Genomic DNA, 21,238 nt, shown 5'->3' with positions numbered 1-21,238 from the left:
AATGACTGTTGCTATGAATTAACAATCTTCACAAATTGGCAAGTTGAGCCTACATTAAATCTTGCATCCTATTGTTTTACTTATTATTTATCAAGTAAACTTCCATGATTCTAGGTAACATACACTTTACAACACTTAATGGATGCCCCATATTCCAACCATCACTATAATTGTGGGTACTTGGGATGGTTTCAAAGCTTTTCTGTTTTTCCTTTTGATGTTTTTTGTTATATAAATATGCTGTTTTAAAAGATCTCCACATGAGATTCTCTTTCCTTTAAATTCTTTCCCTGAGGTAAATTTCCAAAAGTAAGATTACTAGTTAAAAAGTAATCCTTTTAATGATTCCTGTTACAAGTGGTCAAATAGTACACAAATAAGAAAAATTACAGGGGCTGGGGATATGGCTCAAGCAGTAGCGCATTCTCCTGGCATGCGTGAGCACTGGGTTCGATCCTCAGCACCGTATAAAAATAAAATAAAGATATTGTGTCCACCTAAAGCTAAAAAATAAATATTAAAAAAAGAAAAATTACAAACATATATCAATTTCTTATTAGTCTTGCTAGGAATTTTTATATATATCTTTATTTTATTTTTTTATTATTATTATTTTTTTTAATGTGCTGAGGATCAAACCCAGTACCTCACACTTGCTAGGCAAGTGCTCTACCACTGGGCCACAACCCCAGCCCATCTTGCTTGGATTTTTATATAATTCTTATATTTTTTCATTTACTAGGTATCTATATCACAACTTTAAGAATGAATTTTAAATTATCTAGAGATGAAATAGGTCAGTGCTTTTGCTATTTTGTTTCCATGGTGTCCCCATATACTGTAATAATAAATTTTTAACCATCTCAAGTATTTTTCCATTCTGCTACTTCCATTTCATCTTGTTATATTTTATTATTTTTAATTAAAGTTTTTAAATTTTTATATAGTCATACTAATCTGGCTTATTTCTTCTATTGCTTCATTAATTTAAAAACATTCCGCTTTTTTTTTCTTTTTTTAGTTTGTGGGGTATACTTTTTAAATTTAATCCCCTGGGAGTATTTGATAGATGTTTTTTTTATTTCCAAAACTGGGGATTGAACCCCATGGCACTGTACCACGGAGCTATATCACCAACACCAACCCCTCTTTCTTTTTCCTTTTCTTTTCCTTTTTTTTTTTTTTTTTTTCTTTTTCTGGGACAAGGTCTCACTAAATTGCACAGGATGGCCTTGAATTTACAATCCTCCTGCCTCAGCCTCCTGAGAAGCTGGGATTACAGGCATGTACCACCATACCTGGCTAAGAAAATTAGGTTTTGAATCTTAAATTTAACATCTTATAAATATTTGTTGGAAAAAAAATATTTGTTAGACCATAATAATTTAAATTTCAGCTGATATATTTATTGTAATTTATTTTTTTCCTGAGCCTATGGTTTTTTTGTTTGTTTTGTTTTGTTGTTTATACAATTTTTTTAGTTGCAGATGCACACATTACCTTTATTTTATTTATTTATTTTAGGTGGCGCATTGAACTCAGTGCCTCACATGTGCGAGGCAAGTGATCTACCACTGAGCCACAACCCCAGCCCCAATTTATTGTAATTTCTAATATTTTTAATTCTCATTGTTCCTTTAAATTTATGAATTCTACGACTTTTAAGTTTTTAACATTTCTTGACTCTTTTTCTCAATTCTTCTCATGACTAATTTAAATACTTATTACTTTTTTTATACCTTTATTTAATTTATTTATTTTTTATGTGGTGCTGAGGATCGAACCTAGTGCCCAGCACGTGCTAGGCGAGCGGAGCGCTCTATCACTGAGCCACACCCCAGCCCAAATATTTATTACTTTCATTGCTTTCCTTTTTTTTGGTGTTACATGATTACATTGTTTGCTTGCCAAAACTTTGAGATTGATACCAACAGTTTTATACTTTCCTTTTACATTCTAGTTAATAAAGCAGAACTCTAATAAAGCCTCTGGCCATAAAAAGTCACTGTATGTATCTTAATCTAGGTATCACCATTTGTAAAATCCTCTCTAGTCTACTATTATGAGTATGTATTCAATTCCCAGTAACGCCTCCCACCCAAAAAAAAAATGAAATAATGTTTTGTAAGAATTTCTTTCGCCTGACCTAAAGATTTTTCATTGAAATACTTATATCATATGGCTATTTCATTAGTTTGTTTTCTGTTGTGCAAAGGAATGTGGGATATATAATCCCTCCTTTTGCTATCTATTTATTGAGTCTCATTTGACCTCACATATGATCAGTGTTATTGTGAAATAAATATAGATATTGTTGGAGCTATCTATTTTTTCTATTTAATTCCTGTGATAAGTGTCACTTGTTTATTGCCAATAAAGACACTCAGAAAGGCCTTATTCTGCTTCAATTTACATATACTAAGTCATGAAATGTTCATAAGGGGAAAGTTCCATTTTTCCTCTGGGTTCATAAGTAAAGAAAGTGAGGCACAGAGTAAAGTAAGTGCCGTACTCAAATTCACACAGATATAAAGTGACAGAGGCCAGGCATGGTGGTGCATGCCTATAATCCAGTAACTTGGGAGGCTGAGGCAGGAGGATCACATATTCAAGGCTAGCCACAGCAATTCAGCAAGGCCCTAAGCAATTTAGTCAGATGAGACCCTGTCTCAAAATATAAAATAAGGGCTAGGGATGTAGCCCAGTGGCAAAGTGTCCCTGGGTTCAAAGCACAGTACCTAATAATAATAATGATGATGATGACAATGATGATGATGTGACAGAGGTGGGACTTGAACCAGGCACTTTAGCTGTGGGATCCATGCTCTTCACCACTTCATTCCACCACGCTGGTTCAGTTCAGCTGGTTAAACCCCAGTCAGCTTGCTCTATCACAGTCTGATAAATGTGTATTGTCATTTGTCTCTACAACTTTGTTTTGCAGTTTCTACCATTATTTTCTACTTGCTTTGCATAAATTGGGAGACTTTTTATCTAGGCTATCCATATTTTAGTATTAATATTCTGATATCAATTACGTAAATACTAAAGCTTTGACTGGACCCTTTTACTGCAACATCTACCTCATCAAAAAGTATGATTTCCTTTCTGTTTTCAATGTATTCTTTATAAGTACAATATCATATTTGGGTTTTTAAAACTTTATTTATCAATATTTATTTATGTATGTTTAACATATTATGTATGTTTTTTGAAAGGATCATTTTTAAATATATATTTTTAGTTGTCAATGGATTTTTCACTTTATTTATTTTCATGTGGTGCTAAGGATCGAACCCAGGGCCTCACATATGCCAGGCAAGTGCTCTACTACTGAGCCACAACCCCAGCCCTAACATATTATGTATGTTTAACTATCCTCTTACCAAAAGTGATTTTGAATCATCCACACTATTTTCAATACAATCTGAGCGACTTTTTTTTTTCCTCCAGTGCTGGAGATTGAACCCAGTGTTTTGTGCATGTTAGGCTCTACCACTGAGCTACACCCTCAGCCCTTGAGGGTCTTATTTTCATAGAAGTTAGTACATTTGCATTTGTTATAATTATTCTAGTTGTAATTACCCTGAATTCCCTCCTCTGCTTTTATTCTTTTTCCATTTATATGTTTTCTATGTTGTATATTTTTCCTTCTTTAGTAATATTTTGAAGATACAGCAACCTTATCTATATTTATCACACTTAGAGCATGTCTACTTACAAAAAACGTTTTTTATTCTAGTTTATGCTTGAAAATAATAATCAGTCAAAAGTAACAGATAACCGATAAAAGCACAGAATTTCTATATTCCTCTTCCACTCTCTCTTTTTTTTTAAATTTTTTTAATATTTATTTTTTAGTTGTAGTTGGTTAAACACAATACCTTTATTTTATTTATTTTTATGTGGTGCTGAGGATCGAACTCGGGGCCTTGCACATGCTAGGTGAGCACTCTACTGCTTAGCCACAACCCAGCCCCTCCACTCCCTCTTTTCCATTCTCCTACCTCCAGATCCCATTAGGAAGGAATATTATTTAGTATCCTTAAGAGCAATTTTCATTGTCTTTTTGTCAGTTATATCTTAATTCTGTCCATTATAATAGTTTCTCATTGCTAATAATACAATAACAAACTTTCTCTAAATCTTGTTCTCTATTCAAAAGAACTTGGTAATATATTATAATCGTTTTTAGATGTGTTAAAGCTATCCATCACCAGACATGGTGGCACATCCTTGTAATCCCAATGACTCGGGAGGCTGAGGCAGGATGATTTCAAATTCAAGGCCAGTCTCAGTAACTCAGTGAGGCCCTAAACAACTTAGCAAGATCCTGTCTCAAAACAGAAAATTTTAAAAATGGCCGAGGATGTGTCTCAGGCTAAGCACCCTGGGTCCAGTCCCCTATTCCAAAACAAAACAAAACAAAAAAGCTATCAAACTATAAAAACTGGTCTACATATTTTTTCTATGTTTATGGATCTATAAAAGTCTTTCTATTTTAGGAAAGTGAGATAAAGAAAAGGGAATAGGAAATTCTCAACTAGGCAATTGGTCTCTAAGGCATGCCTTCACTTTTAAATATCTTAAAGATATCAGTCTACCTTTCACAGGTTTTTATTATGTTTTATTAAATATAAAGTTATTATAATTTGCATTCTTTTGAATACTTGTCTCTCCTTTGACCCTTATTTTTTAAAGATTACCAAATTATTAGCTAGGCATGGTGGCACATACCTATAGTAATCCCAGCACTTGAGTAGGTGAGGCAGGAGGATCTTGAGTTCAAAGCCAGCCTCAACAAAAGCTACTCAGGGAGACTCTGTCTCTAAATAAAATACAAAATAGGACTGTGGCTGTGGCTCAGTGGTAGAGCACTTGCCTAGCATGTGTGAAGCACTGAGTTCGATTCTTAGCACACATATAAATAAATGAATAAAATAAAAAGATCCATCAATATCTAAAAAAATTTTTTTAATTTTTTTTAAAAAGACTTCCAAATTATTAAAGTTCAAATTTAAAACAGTTTAAGTACAGATATCATTCTCTGGTTGCTTAACCTTTAAAGGGTCATAAGTTTCTTTTTCTTCAATTGCAAGACATTCTCTTACTATAATAATTAACTCTGTCCCACTTCTTTACACATTTTCCTTAGACACAATTATCTCTAAGCCCTTTTAGTAAATTACTAATTTATGTGTGTATGCAGTACTGGGGATCAAATCCAGGGCCTCACACATACCAGGCACATTGCTCTACCACTGAGCTACATCCTAGTCCTTCTGCTTTTTGGATTCTTTAGTCTGTCACCTGACAATGATTTGTATCAATGAGACTGATATTTTTGTTTTGTTTTGTTTCCAGGAATTGAACCCAGGGGCCTTTAGCCACTTAGCAACATCTTCAGCCCTTTTTATTTTTTGAGACAAAGTCTCACTAAGTCGTTTAAGGCCTTGCTAAGTTGCTGAGGCTGGCTTTGAACTTGTAATCCTCCTGCCTGAGCCTCCCTAGTCACTGGTATTACTGGCATGCACCACCATGCCTGGCTACTTTTTATTCTAATAATGCTCTTACTGCCCTTCATCTCATATATTGTCAATACAGTTGACCCACCCCCCACCGGACAACTTGATTTATGTGGACTTTACACCTTTTTTTTTAGTTGTCAATGGGCTGCTATTTTACTTATTTCTATATGGTGCTGAGGATCCAGCCCAGTGCCTCACACATGCTAGGCAAGCACTCTACCACTGAGCTATAACCCAGCCCAACTTTAGATCTTTTAAAATCTTGTTAGAAGAAATTTGACCATTCTCTGATTTATGTTTCTTGTCACTTTAATTTCAGCTGTTATTGATTTTTTTTTCAGGCTTCTTTTAGGCTCTTTATAGGCTGATAAAACTTTTTTCTCCCAGTGCTAGGGATAGGACCTAGGGCCCTACCCATGCTAGGCAAGTACTCTACCACAACACAGCTCCTGGCTAATAAATTTTGTCTTGAGCTACTTTTGTTTTGAACTATTACAGGTCTTCTTTTTTTCATAGATTTTTTGATGGGTTTAATCAAATACAGGGGTATTGTATACTATGTTCCATCATCTTTTCAGTTGATGCCTATACTGACGATTTTGATTCTAGAAAGCTACTTACAGTTGGGCATGGTGGTATATACCTGAATCCCAGTTACCAGGGAAGCTGAGGAGGATCACAAGTTCAAGGCCAGCCTAGACAACTTAGAGAAACCCTCTCTCAAAATAAAATTTAAAAAGAACTAGGGATGTGGCTTAGTTGTAGAGCTCCTGCCTACTATATATGAGGCCCTGGGTTCAATCCCAGTATCACACACACAAAAATAAATAAATAAGTACATACCTACATACATAAATCTTTATTTTCAGAGTGGCAGATACCTGCAATAATGCTCTTTCCCTCAACTTGCACCTTCCTACTGTTCTCACTATGCTTGTCCTCAGAGATGACCCAGGTACTCTCCCTTGATTACATTTCTTCTAACTCCTTATTATAACCTGTCTGTTTCCTTACCTATAAAAACTGAAAATAACATGTAAAGGGCCTTATATGTGAGGGCATTAAGGATCATATCAAACAAGCCCCAAGGGAAACAAACTATGATTTTGAACACAATACATACACGGTAACAGCGTTCCGATTTCCAGTAAACAGTCAAGTTTGTTCCCAGCCGTTCATTATGGATGAGTAGCAAAGCCTGATCCATCTTCAGCTCCACATGCCTTTTTTTATCTAAATCTAAATCTGATAAGAATAGAAAGAAAAGTTAAAAAATAAAAATAAACCCAAGATGTGCTAGAGACGAAAAAAGTACATCAGTAAGTGCTTCTCAAATACCTGCACTCTATAGAGTCTCTAAAACTGCTTTCAGTACACACGAATGTATGTGTGCATGCAAGTGTATACACATACACACATAGGTACCCTTTGGCACAGATGCCTCTACTACAAACAAGGATTTGGTTGACACCATTCACATACAGTGGGCAAAAAAAACTGTGAAAGGAACTTATATCCATCAAATGCTAAAATGAGACAGGCACTGAATTTAGCAGTTTCCATATAATGACAACCTTGTGAACTAAGTATTTTCTCCATTTTTCAGAAGAATAAATTAAGGCTCACGAGAGTTAGATACAGCCTATGGCCACAGAGTTTTCTAATGAAATCAATGATCTAAACCCCAGTGGTATGATTTCAAAACCCTGACTTTCCTCTATCGTGTTACCAGTCTATGAGCTCAGCTTGGGCAGCTTGTTAGAAATGCAGAGCTCCATACCCTCTATCTCACCACGGGCAGGTTAGCAGGATTCCTAGATGACCTGTACATTCTTTTAAATTTATTTTTTAGTTGTAGGTGGACATAATATCTTTATTTCATTTTTATGTGGTACTAAGGTTTAAACCCAATGCCTCATGTGTGCTAGGTGAGCACTCTACCACTGAGCCCCAGCCCTGATCTGTACATTCTTTAAAGTTTGAGAAGTCCAGCTCTTGATCACTTTGGTTTGGGGTTCTGAATCTCTTTGTCACTTCAATGACAGATTTGAGAGGGGACAGGAGTGGATTACACACTTGTAGGGTTAGAAGGTAAGCCTCAGTCTGAATGGAAGACCCACTGTTCTGATATTGAATCACATGCACAGGCCCCCGTTTACTAGATGGCATTCTTAGGATAACATAAAGGTGACGGACATTCAGAATGTAGGGTGTAGTGTAATATGGATGAAGCCTTGGGTTCCATGGCCAGCACTGTAGAGGGAGGGAGGGAGGGAGGAAGGAAAGGGATGGAGGGAAGGAAAGGGAAGGAAATAGAGGGGAGGATGCATACTCTATGTTTTGCTAATTTGGAAAACAAACTGAACTGACATTATCTGAAGTTAAAGCAAAGTAGTTCATTTAAACCAACTGATATTGTGTGGAAGAGAAATCAATCTACCCTCTAGCTCCTAAGCAAAAGAAAAATAAGGAGTAACCAGCCAGGCGCATTGGTGCACGCCTATAATATCAGTAGGTTAGGAGGCTGAGACAGGAGGATTTTGAGTTCAAAGCTGGCCACAGCAGTGGTGAGGTGCTAAGCATCTCAGTAAGACCCTGTGTCTAAATAAATACAAAATAGGGCTGGGGATGAGTGCCCCGAGTTCAATCCCGAGTACAAAAATAAAATAAAATAAGCTTAACTATGTAATCACCTCACGAGAAAGGCATCAATTTAGTCTCTTACTTTGTAATTTGAAAGCCTTTTTCATGCTTCCCCAAAAACTCATCTGAATGGTTCAGAAATTTTCACTTTACCAGCTTAAATCCCTCATTTTTATCTTAATTTACCCTTTCTTTGCTCAGTGAAGACAAAACACACAGATAAAACTCATTATCATTATCCAATGATACTTTTTCTTCTCTAAGATAAATAAAGGACTACCCATCATTTTTTTAATATTTATTTTTTAGTTGTAGTTGAACACAATACCTTTATTTATTTATTTTTATGTGGTACTGAGGATCGAACCCAGCGCCTCGCATGTGCTAGGCGAACAATCTACCGCTGAGCCACAGCCCTAGTCCCAGCCCATATCCACCATTTTTTTTTTTTTTTTTTTGATCTTCAGTATCCTTCTGGAAAACTTTTGATACACACAGTGTTTGGGTCAGGGGTACAACACAGTACGTTAAATGTGTACAACTCCAAGTTAGATCAACTTGAACCTGAATCCTACCCTGCCTCAGTTCCTCATCAATAAATTAGGGATCATAAGAGTCCTCATTCGTAGATTGTTGGAGAAGCTAAACATGATGATATATGTAATGTTTGGCACAGTGCATGAAACAAGTGCTCAATAAATGATCAGTAGAATGATCCAAGTTACAGTTGGAGCTTCTTTAGGTTTGGGAACATCTGGTTAAAATTTTTTTATAGGTTGTTTCTTCTTTTTTCATTTAACTTAATTTCTAATACCTGTTCCCTATTTCTTTATACTTTAAGAAATGATGCTAGATACATCTGAAATTAATATCTTCTTAGGATACGTATTTGATTTTTTGTTTTGTGTTTTCTCATTACTGGGAATTGAACTCGGGGCACTTTACAACTATATCCCTAGTCCTTTTTATTTTTTAAATTTTTAATCAAAAGTAGCCTTTGATATCAATCTCCAAGATATACAAAGAACTCAAAAAATTTAACACCAAAAAAAAAAAAACCCAAATAACCAAATAACCCAGTCAACAAATGAGCAAAACAACTAAACAGACACTTCACAGAACAAATATATATGATCAAAAAATAAAGGAAAAATTTTTCAACATCTCTAGCAATTAGAGAAATATAAATTAAAACACACTGAGAGAGGGCAGGGGAGATAGCTCAGTTGGTATATCCCCAAGTGCTTGCCTTGCATGTACAAGGTCCTGGGTTTGATCTCCAGCACCAAAAAAAAAAAAAAACCTACCTTGAGATTTCACCTCACTGCAAACTGGATCAACCACTCTGGAAAGTAGTATGGAGATTCCTTAGAAAATGTGAAATGGAACCATCATTTGACCCAGCTATCCTACTCCTTGGCTTATACCCAAAGGACTTAAAATCAGCATACTACAGTGACACAGCCACATCATTGTTTATAGCAGCACAATTCACAATAGCCAAGCTTTGGAACCAACCTAGGTGCCTCTCAACCAATGAATGAATAAAGAAAATGTGTTATACATACATGGTGGAATATTACTCAGCTATAAAGAATGAAATCATCGCATTTGCCAGTAAATGGATACAACTGGTCATGCTAAGTGAAATAAGCCAATTTCAAAAAACCAAAGGTCAAATGTTCTCTTGATAAGTGGATGCTAACCCATAACAAGAGGGAAGAGGGGAAGTATAGAAATTCATTAAATTAGATAAATGAGAACAAAGGGAGGGGAGGGGAGATAAGAACAGGGAAGACAATAGAATGAATCGGACATAACTTTTCTATGCCCACAAATACACAACTAGTATAACTCCTCATCATGTTCACCCACAAGAATGGGATCAAAATTGTAATGGGTTGTACCCCATGTACAAAATATACCCTACTGTCATGTATATCTAAAAACAAATTTAAAAAACAGCCCTTTTTGAATAGTTTATGATATATATTTTGAAATTCCTCTCAATTTTAGTGATTTACAATGACAACTGCAATAATTATAAACTCCCAGGTAACACAATAACTATACTTTTAATTTTTGCCAGGCCCTAATAGTCCACTGAAATAGTTCTTAGTCTGTTCCTGAATAGCAAGGACTATAGGGACACACTAAGAGGCCCAACAGGTCTCCATTTTGGGATGAGGAATCTGAGGCCTAGACAGATCAACCAATTTGCAGAGGTCACCACCTACTAGCAGCCAGGATTTCAGGTGAGTCAATCTAATCAGGTACCTAGCAGCCTCCTGAGAGGAAGCACACCATTCCTTAGCAGCTGGTCATGATTAGCCTTTAATTTTTTTTACCTCACATTTCAGACTGATGAATAGGAAATAGCACTTTGATTAATGACAACCAAATTTAAGTATGTATTCCAAATGTTTAACATCAAGGCTGGGATTGTGGCTCAGTGATAGAGCGCTCACCTAGCCCATGCAAGGTCCTGGGTTCAATCCTCAACACCACATAAAAATAAGTAAAATAAACTACAACTAAAAAATAAATATTTTTAAAAAGATGTTAACATCAATATTTCATGTGAGTTATTTAACCACTTTGCCCCCGGGTCTCCTTAAGTATTTGCAGAATTTCTTTACATGACAACAATATTAAATCCTTTTTCATCTTTGTCATAATTGTCTTAAGACGTTTTTTCATTCGTCTTATTCAGTTTTGATGATTTTCCTTTTCAAATTTAGAATTAACTTCATGTTCACCTTTTCCTCTGTAATTTTTCTAAACACCATCATAGTCCACCTTCATAGTGGAATGACTTGTTTTTTACTCAAATTTCTATGAATCTTGTTTTATGCTTAGATTTTTCGTATGAATTTTAGACTCTGAAAGCTCTTAATTGTCGTCATTACTAATTATGTCATTTGGGAATATGCAGAGGGGCTCAGTCCCAACTGAACATTAGAATTACCAGGAAAGCTCTAAGAAAAAACAACAAAATTCCAATGTGCTGGCCCTACTCCAGACCAGTTAAGTCAGAATCTTTGCACAATCAGAAACAAAAACAACCCTTCCAAAGTGATTTTTTTTCTTTTAAGTATATTTTTGAGTTGTAGATAGACACAATACCTTTATTTTATTTATTTATTTATTTATTTATTTATTTATTTTTTGTGGTGCTGAGGATTGAACCCAGTGCCTCGCACATGCTAGGAGAGTACTCTACCATTGAGCAATAGCCCCAGCCCTAAAGTGATTCTTATGTGCAGCTGAGGTTGAAGGTCACAGACAGAGACTATGAGGCCAGAGATTTTTTACATATTTCTTTCTACTTTTTTGCATTATTCAAATGGGTTTTTTGTAGTCTGTTTTTGCAGTGTCTATTTGTCGTTCATACTGGGGATTGAACCTAGGGGCTCTCTACCATTGAGCTACAGGGTCTTGCTAAATTACTCAAGGCTGTCCTAGATCTTGCAATTCTGCCTCAGCCTCCCAAGTGACTGAGATTACAAGTCTGTGCCACCAAGCCTGGTTGACTGTATTTAAAAGCAAAAAAAACGTAGGAAGTGTGTGTGTCTGTGAGTTTGTATCACAGACACACACACTTCCTACGTTGCTTTGGTTGGAAAATAAGCCAAATAAAGACATCTTTGAATAATGCAGGGATAAATGTGCTATTGTAAATCAGATCTTTATTTGATTTCCAAATATTTAATTTTTGGTTGTAGCTCTCTGCTTTGCTGAGCGTTATGGTTCAGACATAAGGTGTCCCCCAAAAGTTCATGTGTGAGACAATGCAAGAATTTTCAGAGGCAAGATGATTACTTTATGAGAGCTGAAACACAATCAGTGGATTAATCCACTAATATGGATTAACTGGACAATAACTGAAGGCAGGTAAGGTGTGGCAGGAGGTAGCAGGTCACTGGGCATATGTTTTGGGGGTTTATATTTTGTCCTTGGTGAGTGGAGTTCTCTCTCTGCTTTCTGTTCTGTGTCCAGAGTCGCCTTCTGCCATCCCCTTCCTTCACGGTATTCTGCTTCACCTTGGGCCCAGAACCATGGAGTCAGCAGACCAGGAACTGAACCTCTGAAACCGTGAGCCAAAATAAACTTTTCCTCCTCAATACTATTCTCATCAAGTCTTTGGTCACAGTGATGAAAAAGCTAAAACAGTGAGCATATTTTTAAATGAAGTTTCCTCTCACCATTACCCCTCCTTCTGAAATTCCTCAAACCCAAGGCCTCCCACATGCTAGGTAAGTGCTCTTTCGTGTAGATACACCACCAATCCTTTGCTGAGCATGTTTTTAAATATATTTTTTCCTTATTGTTTTAAAGTAATATTAAGTCCCCAGGTCATTTCTTGGAATATTGTCCAGCCTAAATATGGGCTTTAATTGGCACAAAAAGCCTGGTCATCATTATGGGAATGGAACACCTAAGAATATGAGCATGAAGGCCACGGACTATAGGTCAATGGTCAAGTATTTTCCTGGGTGTACAATCCCCAGTATCATAAAAGAAAAAAATCACTTTTTCCCTAAAATAATTATTGTTACTAACTGTTGCTAAAATATAGAGGAACAGCGTTGGATGGGATCTGTCCCTGACAAATTGTGAATGGGCAGAGTACCTAATAGCTTGGAGTCCTTTCAATTATAAAAGGAGGGGCAGAAGTACAGGAAAATAAGACTGAGGTCAGGCGGAGGGAGTCAGTATATAAAATGTCCTCAGCTGAGATGTTTTTTAAAAATTCATTATGTCTTCCTCCTACAAGATTCTGATTGGGGAAAGGGGGCAATCTTAACTCCACATACACAGACACCCAAACTCCTGTGTTCTGATACGGAAAAGGGGATGGAAGGAGGGAGAAGAGAGGCAAGTGACTCACCCTGGGCTACCTGGGCCCCTGGCCCTAAACACTGACTTAAGGGAGTTTGTGGACTTGACAGATCCCTGGATGCAGATCAAATCATCCTCTGGCGGGAGGCTTGTGAAATAAACTAGAGTTCTGGGGATCCTCAGCCAAGTGTTTAGAAGCACTGGAATGCTTCTTTTTCACTATTTTCTCCACTAGTTAGTTCCCGGAGCAGGCAGATTAGAACCACTAGGTGAATCTATTGCCTCTCCCAGGCCCAAAATACCAATCCCTGCCCGCTGCAAAGCCCCTCCCATGGGTTGAAGCTAACTGTGGATTCCCTGCAAAACGCTGGGCGCCAGCAAATCACAGCCTCAGCTGCTGCTCCACTGCTTTAAGGAGTAAAAGTCGCCTAAGGGAGGCTCACCGGAAAGTTCACCGGACATTAGACTTCAGGCAACGCCCCTCCACCGCCGCCTTCCAGTTAGGGCGTGTTGAACTTTCACTCGGGAAAGCGAACCCGGGAAAACGTCCCTCCGGTGACTAGGGGTCACGTGCTCAGCGTCCCGCAGCTCCAGCGACCTTTCCAGGCCCGCGTTTCAGCGCCTGGCTTTCCTACCCCGCGGGACACCAATGGGTTTTACTATTTCGACCGCCCTGTCCTCTTTCGAAAGGGATGGGGCGGGGGGGGGGGTGGGGGACTCCGTTTTTGTATAAGTCTCTCCGAACAGTAGACCAGATGAGGCATGGCTTTTGGTTCCATCCTTTCCTCCGCTACTGTCTCTTACTTAGCTTTGCATTTGTGAAGTGACAGGTTTCCCGACCAAAGGCCCAAAGTCGCCCAAAGATGTGCCAGGATGCCCCTAGCCTCCTGGAGAGTGGGCGGCCAAGGGCGCCAGGCTACCTCGCAGCACCGCTCTCGGTGAAGGCAAGGCAAGCGCGGGCCGCGCATCTGTCGGGCCTTGTCGCCTTGGGGTGGGTGCTGTCTGGATGCTGGGGTGCGGTTCCTCCACTGCACTAACCACCACCTGCCCTGGCCGCACGGTGCCTGCAGCTGTAGACAAATGTGCCTACCACGGACTCCCGTCCCGGGAAAAGCTCAAACATCGAAGTCGAACAAAAACTGGCTCTGGAGGACTGGTTCAGCGTCTCGAGTTGGGAGATGCCACCGTGGGGGGAACACTTGTGCGCAGCACAGCTCATCGCGCCCACAGGCCGGCGGTGGAGGGAAGCAGGGCCGCGGCGCACTCACCTCGCTGCGGCTCGGCTTCGGCGCCCTGCTCTGGGGAGCCGCCAGGGGCCAGCAGCGCGGCGCTCAGCATCGACGCCGCCAGCAGCAGCGCAGCAAGCGCCCAGCCGGCGCCCAGCGCCCCGCGCATGTCGCCCGCAGCACTCTCCAGCCGCAGCTTCCTGCCCGGCGCCGCCTCCTGGAACGCAGCTCCAGCGCCGCCGCGCTCCTCCGCCCTGCGCTTCTCGGCGGTGGGCGGCCGAGCGCCCGTCATCGCCTCCGCTTGGATGCCGTCACTGCAGCCGTCTGAGTCACCGCGGGGAAGGCGGAGGGAAGTGCGGGAAGCCGGGGAGACCTAGGGGCGGGGCCGGGCCGCACTAGGCCCGACCTCTCTAGGCCCTGCCCTAGGTGAAGCTTATTAAGTAAGAGCTAAGGTTTTCTACACTTTGAGGCAGTGTTTGAGTCTTCCGAGAAACAAAGACTCCTGCAGGCCAGGAGTCTTTGCTCCCCAATCCTTAATCGTTTCCCTGGGCAACATTCTGCTAAATTCCTGCATACAAGTGGGTGTTAGAGGCCTCTGTCCACCGAACAGGGATAGGGCCCTTAGGTAAGCAAGGCTAAAGGGTCCTATCCACCACCACACACACACACCCGCATACACCCAGGCGTTTACTATCTAGAGAAAGAGACACAACTTAAAAACCACCAAGTCTTACTACCACTTTGAAAGTCCTGTTGTCAACATCTCTGAAGAAGTTCAAGGCCTCTAGGAATGAGTATTCCTCAGATCCACTGGCTATGTACGCAGAGAAACTACCACTGTGTAAGAGAACGCGTGCAATACTTGTAGCAGTAGAAATGAGGGTGAATCTCAAAAATAGGGGTGAGGGGGAGAATGCAGATTGCAGAATGACTTTGCAGTAACATAAATTGAGGTGAAACAATATGGTAAGTGTAAGAATATTTATACACATGTAATAGAACTGCATTGACAAACATGGAAAGATACACACGAAATTCAAGTAAAATTTCGGGGTAGGAAGAGAGCAGAATGATAGGCCTACTTCAGAGTGGGCTTCAATTGAAAGCGTTTTATTACTTAAATTGGGTGATAAATAGGTATATGTGTGCACAGTGTGGACTTTTTAAAAATATATTTCTTTGCATACCTAAATTATTTGATTTTTTAAAACAGTGTCATATTAGAAGAAGGACAGTGCTAAGGTAGCATTTGACAACATCTAAACTAGCCACCTGGAAATAGTCCAGGAGGCATTTACCTTTGTCCTGAGGGTTGTTACCCAGGAGGAGTGAAGAAGTGCATTTCCAGCAGAAGGAATAGCCTTTGCAAGAGCTCAGAGAGAACGCAGCTTAGCAAAGGAGCTGAAAGAAATCCAGTACGACTGGAAGAGTTTTATGAAGGGAGTGTCAGGAGGTTAAGTAGACAGTATAGACTTTTCCCTAGGGACAGTAGAAAGCTCTTGATGACCTTTAAGGTGGAGAATGACTTTCAAGAGAGCAATGATCATGAACTCTCTCAGTCTCAAATTCAAATTATTTTTCTCAAGTGAAGCCCCTATGCCAGAATGTCAGGGAGAGGTCTAGTTACTCTCTGCCCTACTTTTAGTTTTAGGTAAAGTTATTGGGGAAGGTCTTAAACAAGGCAAAGATAGAGATGAGACCTGAATGAAGTGTTGAAAATCCCGGCAGTGGAGGAATACTGATGTCTGAGCATTCTAGCAAAGCCATTGCTAACCAGTCTACCAACCACTGCTGATCTGCTCAGCAGTGACCCTCTCTGGCCCAACCCTGGTTTGAACCCACAGGGTCATTGGGTGGATATACTCTATCAGAGGACAGCTCTTTTAACTTGATCACCACCCTCTATACCTTAGAGAATCTGGAGTGCCTGTCTTAGGGCTCTGTGTGAGCTGTTCCCTCTACCTAGAACACCTTTCTCCACTCTGATATTTAATGGCTCCCTCCCTCTCAGCTCCATCGTTGCCTTATTTAAGGAGACCTCCCCAATAACTTCACCTAAAACCAAAACATCCTCCATCCCACATCCTACTTCATCTGCTTTATTTTTTTCATTGCACTAATTTCTGATATGATGGTATACATCTGTTTCCCTTATGTAAGAATGAAAACAAGTAGTTTGTCCTAAGGGCAAATCTTCTCCATTAAAAGATAATACATTAATGAATAGTTCCAAACTCTTGGACTGATCCCAACCAAGTTTCTTTCTTTTTTAAAAAAAAAATCAGAAATTTATTAGTTGCTCAAAACATGACATTGATCTTGACATATCATATATCATACATTTGTTTCAAATGGGGTATGAATTCTTATTATTCCCACATGTACAAATTGCAGGATCACATTGATTATATAGCCATGTTTATACATACTGCCATACTAGTGTCTGTTGTATTCTGATGCCCTTCCTATCCTCTTCCTATCAAGTTTGTTTCTTGCTGGCACTCACACGAGCTCACTCCAATGCTCCATTGCAGCAGGAGCTTCCACCATTACTGCAGCAGTGGGAAGACAATATAGCAAATCTTACACTGATTATTAAAGCTCCTGCTCAGAAGAAATGGATGTAAACTCCATCCACATTTCATTGGCCAAAACAAGTCATATGGCCTCATATGACCAACAGATGCAGAAAAGAACACTGAGCAAAATGCAGCACCTATTCAACCCTCAGCAAAGCAGAAACAGAAGAAGACTTCCTTGGTATGATAAAGGCCATCTACAAAAATTTAGAACATGAAAGATTGAATGTTATCCTTCTAGAATCACAAGTAAGGCAAGGATATTTGCCTTTAACACCTCTATTCAACACTGTACAGGAGGTCCTAGTCAGTGCAATAATGCAAAAAAATAAAAATAAAAAGCATACAAATAGGCTCTGTTTGCTGGGCATTGTGGTGCATGCCTGTAATCTCAGGAACTTGGGAGACTGAGGCAGGAGGATGGCAAGTGATCCTCCTATCTCAATCTCTTGAGTATCTGGGATTACAAGCATGCACCACCAAGCCTAGCTAGAACTCTACAATTCAATTATAAGAGAGCAAATGACCTTTTATTTTCCTTCATGGGCAAAAGATTTGGACTCTTTATGAAAGAAGGTATATAAATTGCCAATAAACACATGAAAAGGTATAATTTGTCTTTAGGCAAAGGCAAATTTAAACTTCACTGAATTATCACTATACACCTACTAGAAAAGCTATAATTTAACAAATATTAGCAAGGATGTAGATAGAATGAAAGTCTTCATTTTTTGTTTCTTGGGGTTTTTTAAAAATTCTTTTAGTTGTTGACAGATCTTTATTTTTTTTAATTTATTTGTACATGGTACTGAGAATTGAACCCAGTGTCTCACAAATGCCAGGCAAGTGTGCTACAGCCAAGCCCCAGCCCCAGCCCCTTGTTTCTTTTGTTTTGAGATAGAGTCTCACTATGTAGCCAAGGCTAGCCTCAATCTCAAAATCCTGTCTCAGCCTCCAGAGTAGTAGTACTGCACTACTTGCTATACTGCACCTGGCTCAAATGGACTTTTATTTTATTTATTTTTATTTTGGTACTAGGGATTGAACCCTGGGGTGCTCTACCATTGAGGTATACCCCAGCCCTTATTGTTTTTTATTTTGAGATGCAGTCTCACTAAATTGCTGAGGCTCAGTCAGATTTGTGATTCTCCTGCCTCAGCCTCCTGAGCCTGAGATTACAGGTACACACTACCTCACTGGGCTCAAATGAAAACATTGCTGGTAGGAATGTAAAATAGTTTGAAAATGGTTTTGTTTTTTTAATAAGTTAAACATTGACATATATCTATCTGACCAGTTCTATATATTGACCAAGACAAGTGAAAAATATGTCCATACCCAGATGTGCAATTTTAATATTAACAGCAGGGTTGTTTTTTTTTTTTCATAATAATCCAAAACTGGAAACCTAATGTCCATCATTAGGTGAGTGAATGAACAGACTGTGGTCCATATGCGAGGCCCTAAATTCAATCCTCAGCACCACATAAAAATAAATAAAATATTTATTTTTTATATAAGCACTATAAAGAGTAAAAGAGAATAAAATCATGGCATTTGCAGGTAAATGGATGGAGTTAGAGAAGATAATGCTAAGTGAAGTTAGCCCTTCCCAAAAAAACAAATGCCAAATGTTTTCTTTGATATAAGGAGGCTGATTCATAGTGGGGTAGGGAGGGGGAGCATGGGAAGAATAGATGAACTCTAGATAGGGCAGAGGGGTGGGAGGAGAAGAGAAGGGGCATGGGGTTATGGATGATGGTGGAATGTGATGATCATTATTATCCAAAGTATAGGTATGAACACATGAATTGGTGTGAATATACTATGTGTACAACCAGAGATATGAAAAATTGTGCTCTATATATGTAATAAGAATTGTAATACATTCTACTGTCATATATAAATTAAAAAATTCTCCATAATAAATAAATAAATAAAGGTATTGTGTCCAAAATAAAAAACTAAATCTTTAAAAAAACTTTTTTGTTTCAAAAGACATAGCCACGAAAGACAACCCATAGATTTGAAAAAAATATTTGTGAAACATATAGCTCATAGTCTAGTATGCAGAATATATAAAGAACTCCTATATTTCAACAGCAAACAATTTTATTTGAAATTAGGTGAAGAAAAAAACTGGTATAGATCTGATCTGAATAGACAGTTCTCCCAGGAAGATACACAAATAGCCAATAAGCACATGAAAAGATGCTCAGCATTGTAAGTCACCAGGAAAATGGAAATTGAAACCACTGTGTGGGGCTGGGGTTGTGGCTCAGTGGTACAGCACTTGCCTAGCATGCTGGGTTCGAGCCTTAGCATTGTATAAAAATAAGTAAAATAAAGTCCATCAACAAAACAAATTAAAAAAAAAACACTGTGTGTAGACTGGAAGACTTTATAGCATTAAAATGTCAGCATTACCAAAAGCAATGTACAGAGTTGTGACTCAGTGGCAGAGCACTTGCCTAGCATGCGTGAGGCATTGGATTTGATCCTTAGCACCACATAAAATAAATAAATAAAATAAAGGTATGCTATCTATCTACAACTACAAAAAAAAAAATCTTTTTAATCCAAATGACTTTTGGGGGGGGGCAGAAATTGAAAAATCCACCTAAAATGCAGATGGAATCACAAAGAAATCTTAATAGACAACATAATCTTGGGGGAAAGAATTGGGTGGGGAGAATAAAAAGAACTCGTGAAAACATTGTGCCTTTTTTTTTTTTTTTGGAAGTACCTCAAAGAAATTCATTTACCATGCCATCATCTACACATTTCAGCTAGTCTCACTGAAGACCAATTTGTTATTTGTTCCCAAGTGTCATTTTCTTTCTTTTTAATTTTAATTTTTAATTTGTTCCCATTAGTTCTACATGACAGAAGAATGCATTTTGACATATTGTACACAAATGGAACACAACTCCTCCTTCCTCTGGTTAAGTATGGGGTAGAGTCCTTCAAGGGATATGAGGATGGGAAGGACAGTGGAATGAGACAGATATTATTACTCTATACACATGTGCTATGTTTAAATTGGTGTTTTTCCTAATAATAAACCCAAAGGAATAGAAGTAAAAATAACTATCATTCCTTACTCATGTGAAATGCTATAAATTGATTACATGGAATTAGAAGTAAATAAACCTAATTTTCTTTCCAAAGGAGTTAATTCCAGGTAACAAAATCTTCACCAATGCCTATGGTATCAATAAGAATTTTATTTTTATTTACTATTTTTCTTCTCAGTTCTAAGAATTGAACTGACAGGAGCTCTACTATTGAGCTACACCCCCAGTCCTATTTTCATTTTCAGACAGGGTCTCATTAAGTTGCTGGCACTTACCTTCAACTTTCTGTCCCTGTTTCATTCAGAACTTTAAACTTGCATGAAGTTTTTTGTTTTTTGGTACTAGGGATTAAACCGAGGGGCACTTTACTCTTGAGTTACATTCCCAGTTCTTTTTTATTTTATTTTTTTAGTTGTAGATGAACACAATACTTTCATTTATTTGTTTTTTAATGTGGTGCTGAGGGTTGAACACTGTGCCTCACACATCACACATACTAGGCAGGAGCTCTACCACTGAGCTACAACCCCAGCTTCCCTTTTTATTTTTTGAGACAGGGTCTTGATAAGTTGCTGAGACTGGCCTTCAATCTTGTGATCCTCATCTCAGCCTCCCCAAGTTGCTGGGCTTAAAGGCAAATGCCACCATGGCCAACTGGACGCAGTACTCTTTTTTTTTTTTTTTTAGTTGTTGATGGACCTTTATCTTATTCATGTGTTAATATGTGATTCTGAGAATCAAACCCAGTGCCTCACACATGTGAGCCAAGAACTCTACCACCGAGTCACAACCCCAACCCCAACCCCTGGATGGAGTACTCTTGCTAACTGCTTTATTAGAGTTTTGATTGTAAACTACAGCTCCAAAAAAATCTAAATTATTTTTCTTCATTCTGTTTGTCCTCACAAAATATTACCAAAGTTGGACTTGGGATGTAACTCAGTGGTAGAACATGTGCTTAACATGTGGGAGGCCCTGGGTTTCATGTCCAGCATCACCAAAAGGCGAGTGGGGGAATTACTACAAAAACACAGAAATACATGATTCCACATTTTAATTTACTTATGTGGTTAAATCATATGACAATAGTGATTCCCCCAAACAAGCAAAATTAACTTTAAAAATACAGGGAAAGGGCTGTATCCCCTGGGATGGGGCCTGCTCAGATTCCACTGCAGGACCTTTCCATTTGGGTTCAGGTGGAGGCCTCGGGCTTGAGGTCCTGGGTTGCAGCCCCCGTACCAAAAACAAAACAAAACATTCAGTTTATTGCCCTTTCCAAAAAAAATAAATAATATATATATATACATATGTGTGTGTGTGTGTGTGTGTGTGTGTGTGTG

At 38.7% G+C, this 21,238-nt stretch overlaps 1 protein-coding gene across 7 annotated transcripts in view; it reads right to left on the bottom strand.

Moving 5' to 3' along the window:
• Window positions 1-14,591, bottom strand: part of HGSNAT (heparan-alpha-glucosaminide N-acetyltransferase) — a 38,613-nt gene extending 24,022 nt beyond the window's left edge. For 2 of the 7 annotated variants that reach the window (XM_081269370.1, XM_081269374.1), the window contains exons 1-3: window positions 14,282-14,590; window positions 9,479-9,538; window positions 6,652-6,773 (exon numbers count right to left, since the gene is read on the bottom strand). In XM_081269370.1, the coding sequence (XP_081125496.1) occupies window positions 6,652-6,773; window positions 9,479-9,538; window positions 14,282-14,531 (432 nt within the window). In that variant the 5' untranslated portion in view covers window positions 14,532-14,590. Of the gene's footprint in view, window positions 1-6,651; window positions 6,774-9,478; window positions 9,539-14,281 lie in introns of all 7 variants that reach the window. The other 5 variants (XM_081269372.1, XM_081269373.1, XM_081269371.1 and 2 more) reach the window with 5 other exon arrangements.
• Window positions 14,592-21,238: the final 6,647 nt, after the last annotated feature.

The sequence above is a fragment of the Spermophilus citellus genome (assembly GCF_964194105.1).
Source record: "Spermophilus citellus genome assembly, chromosome: 16".
Taxonomy (NCBI): Eukaryota; Metazoa; Chordata; class Mammalia; order Rodentia; family Sciuridae; genus Spermophilus; species Spermophilus citellus.
This window is presented reverse-complemented; position numbering and strand designations above follow the sequence as displayed.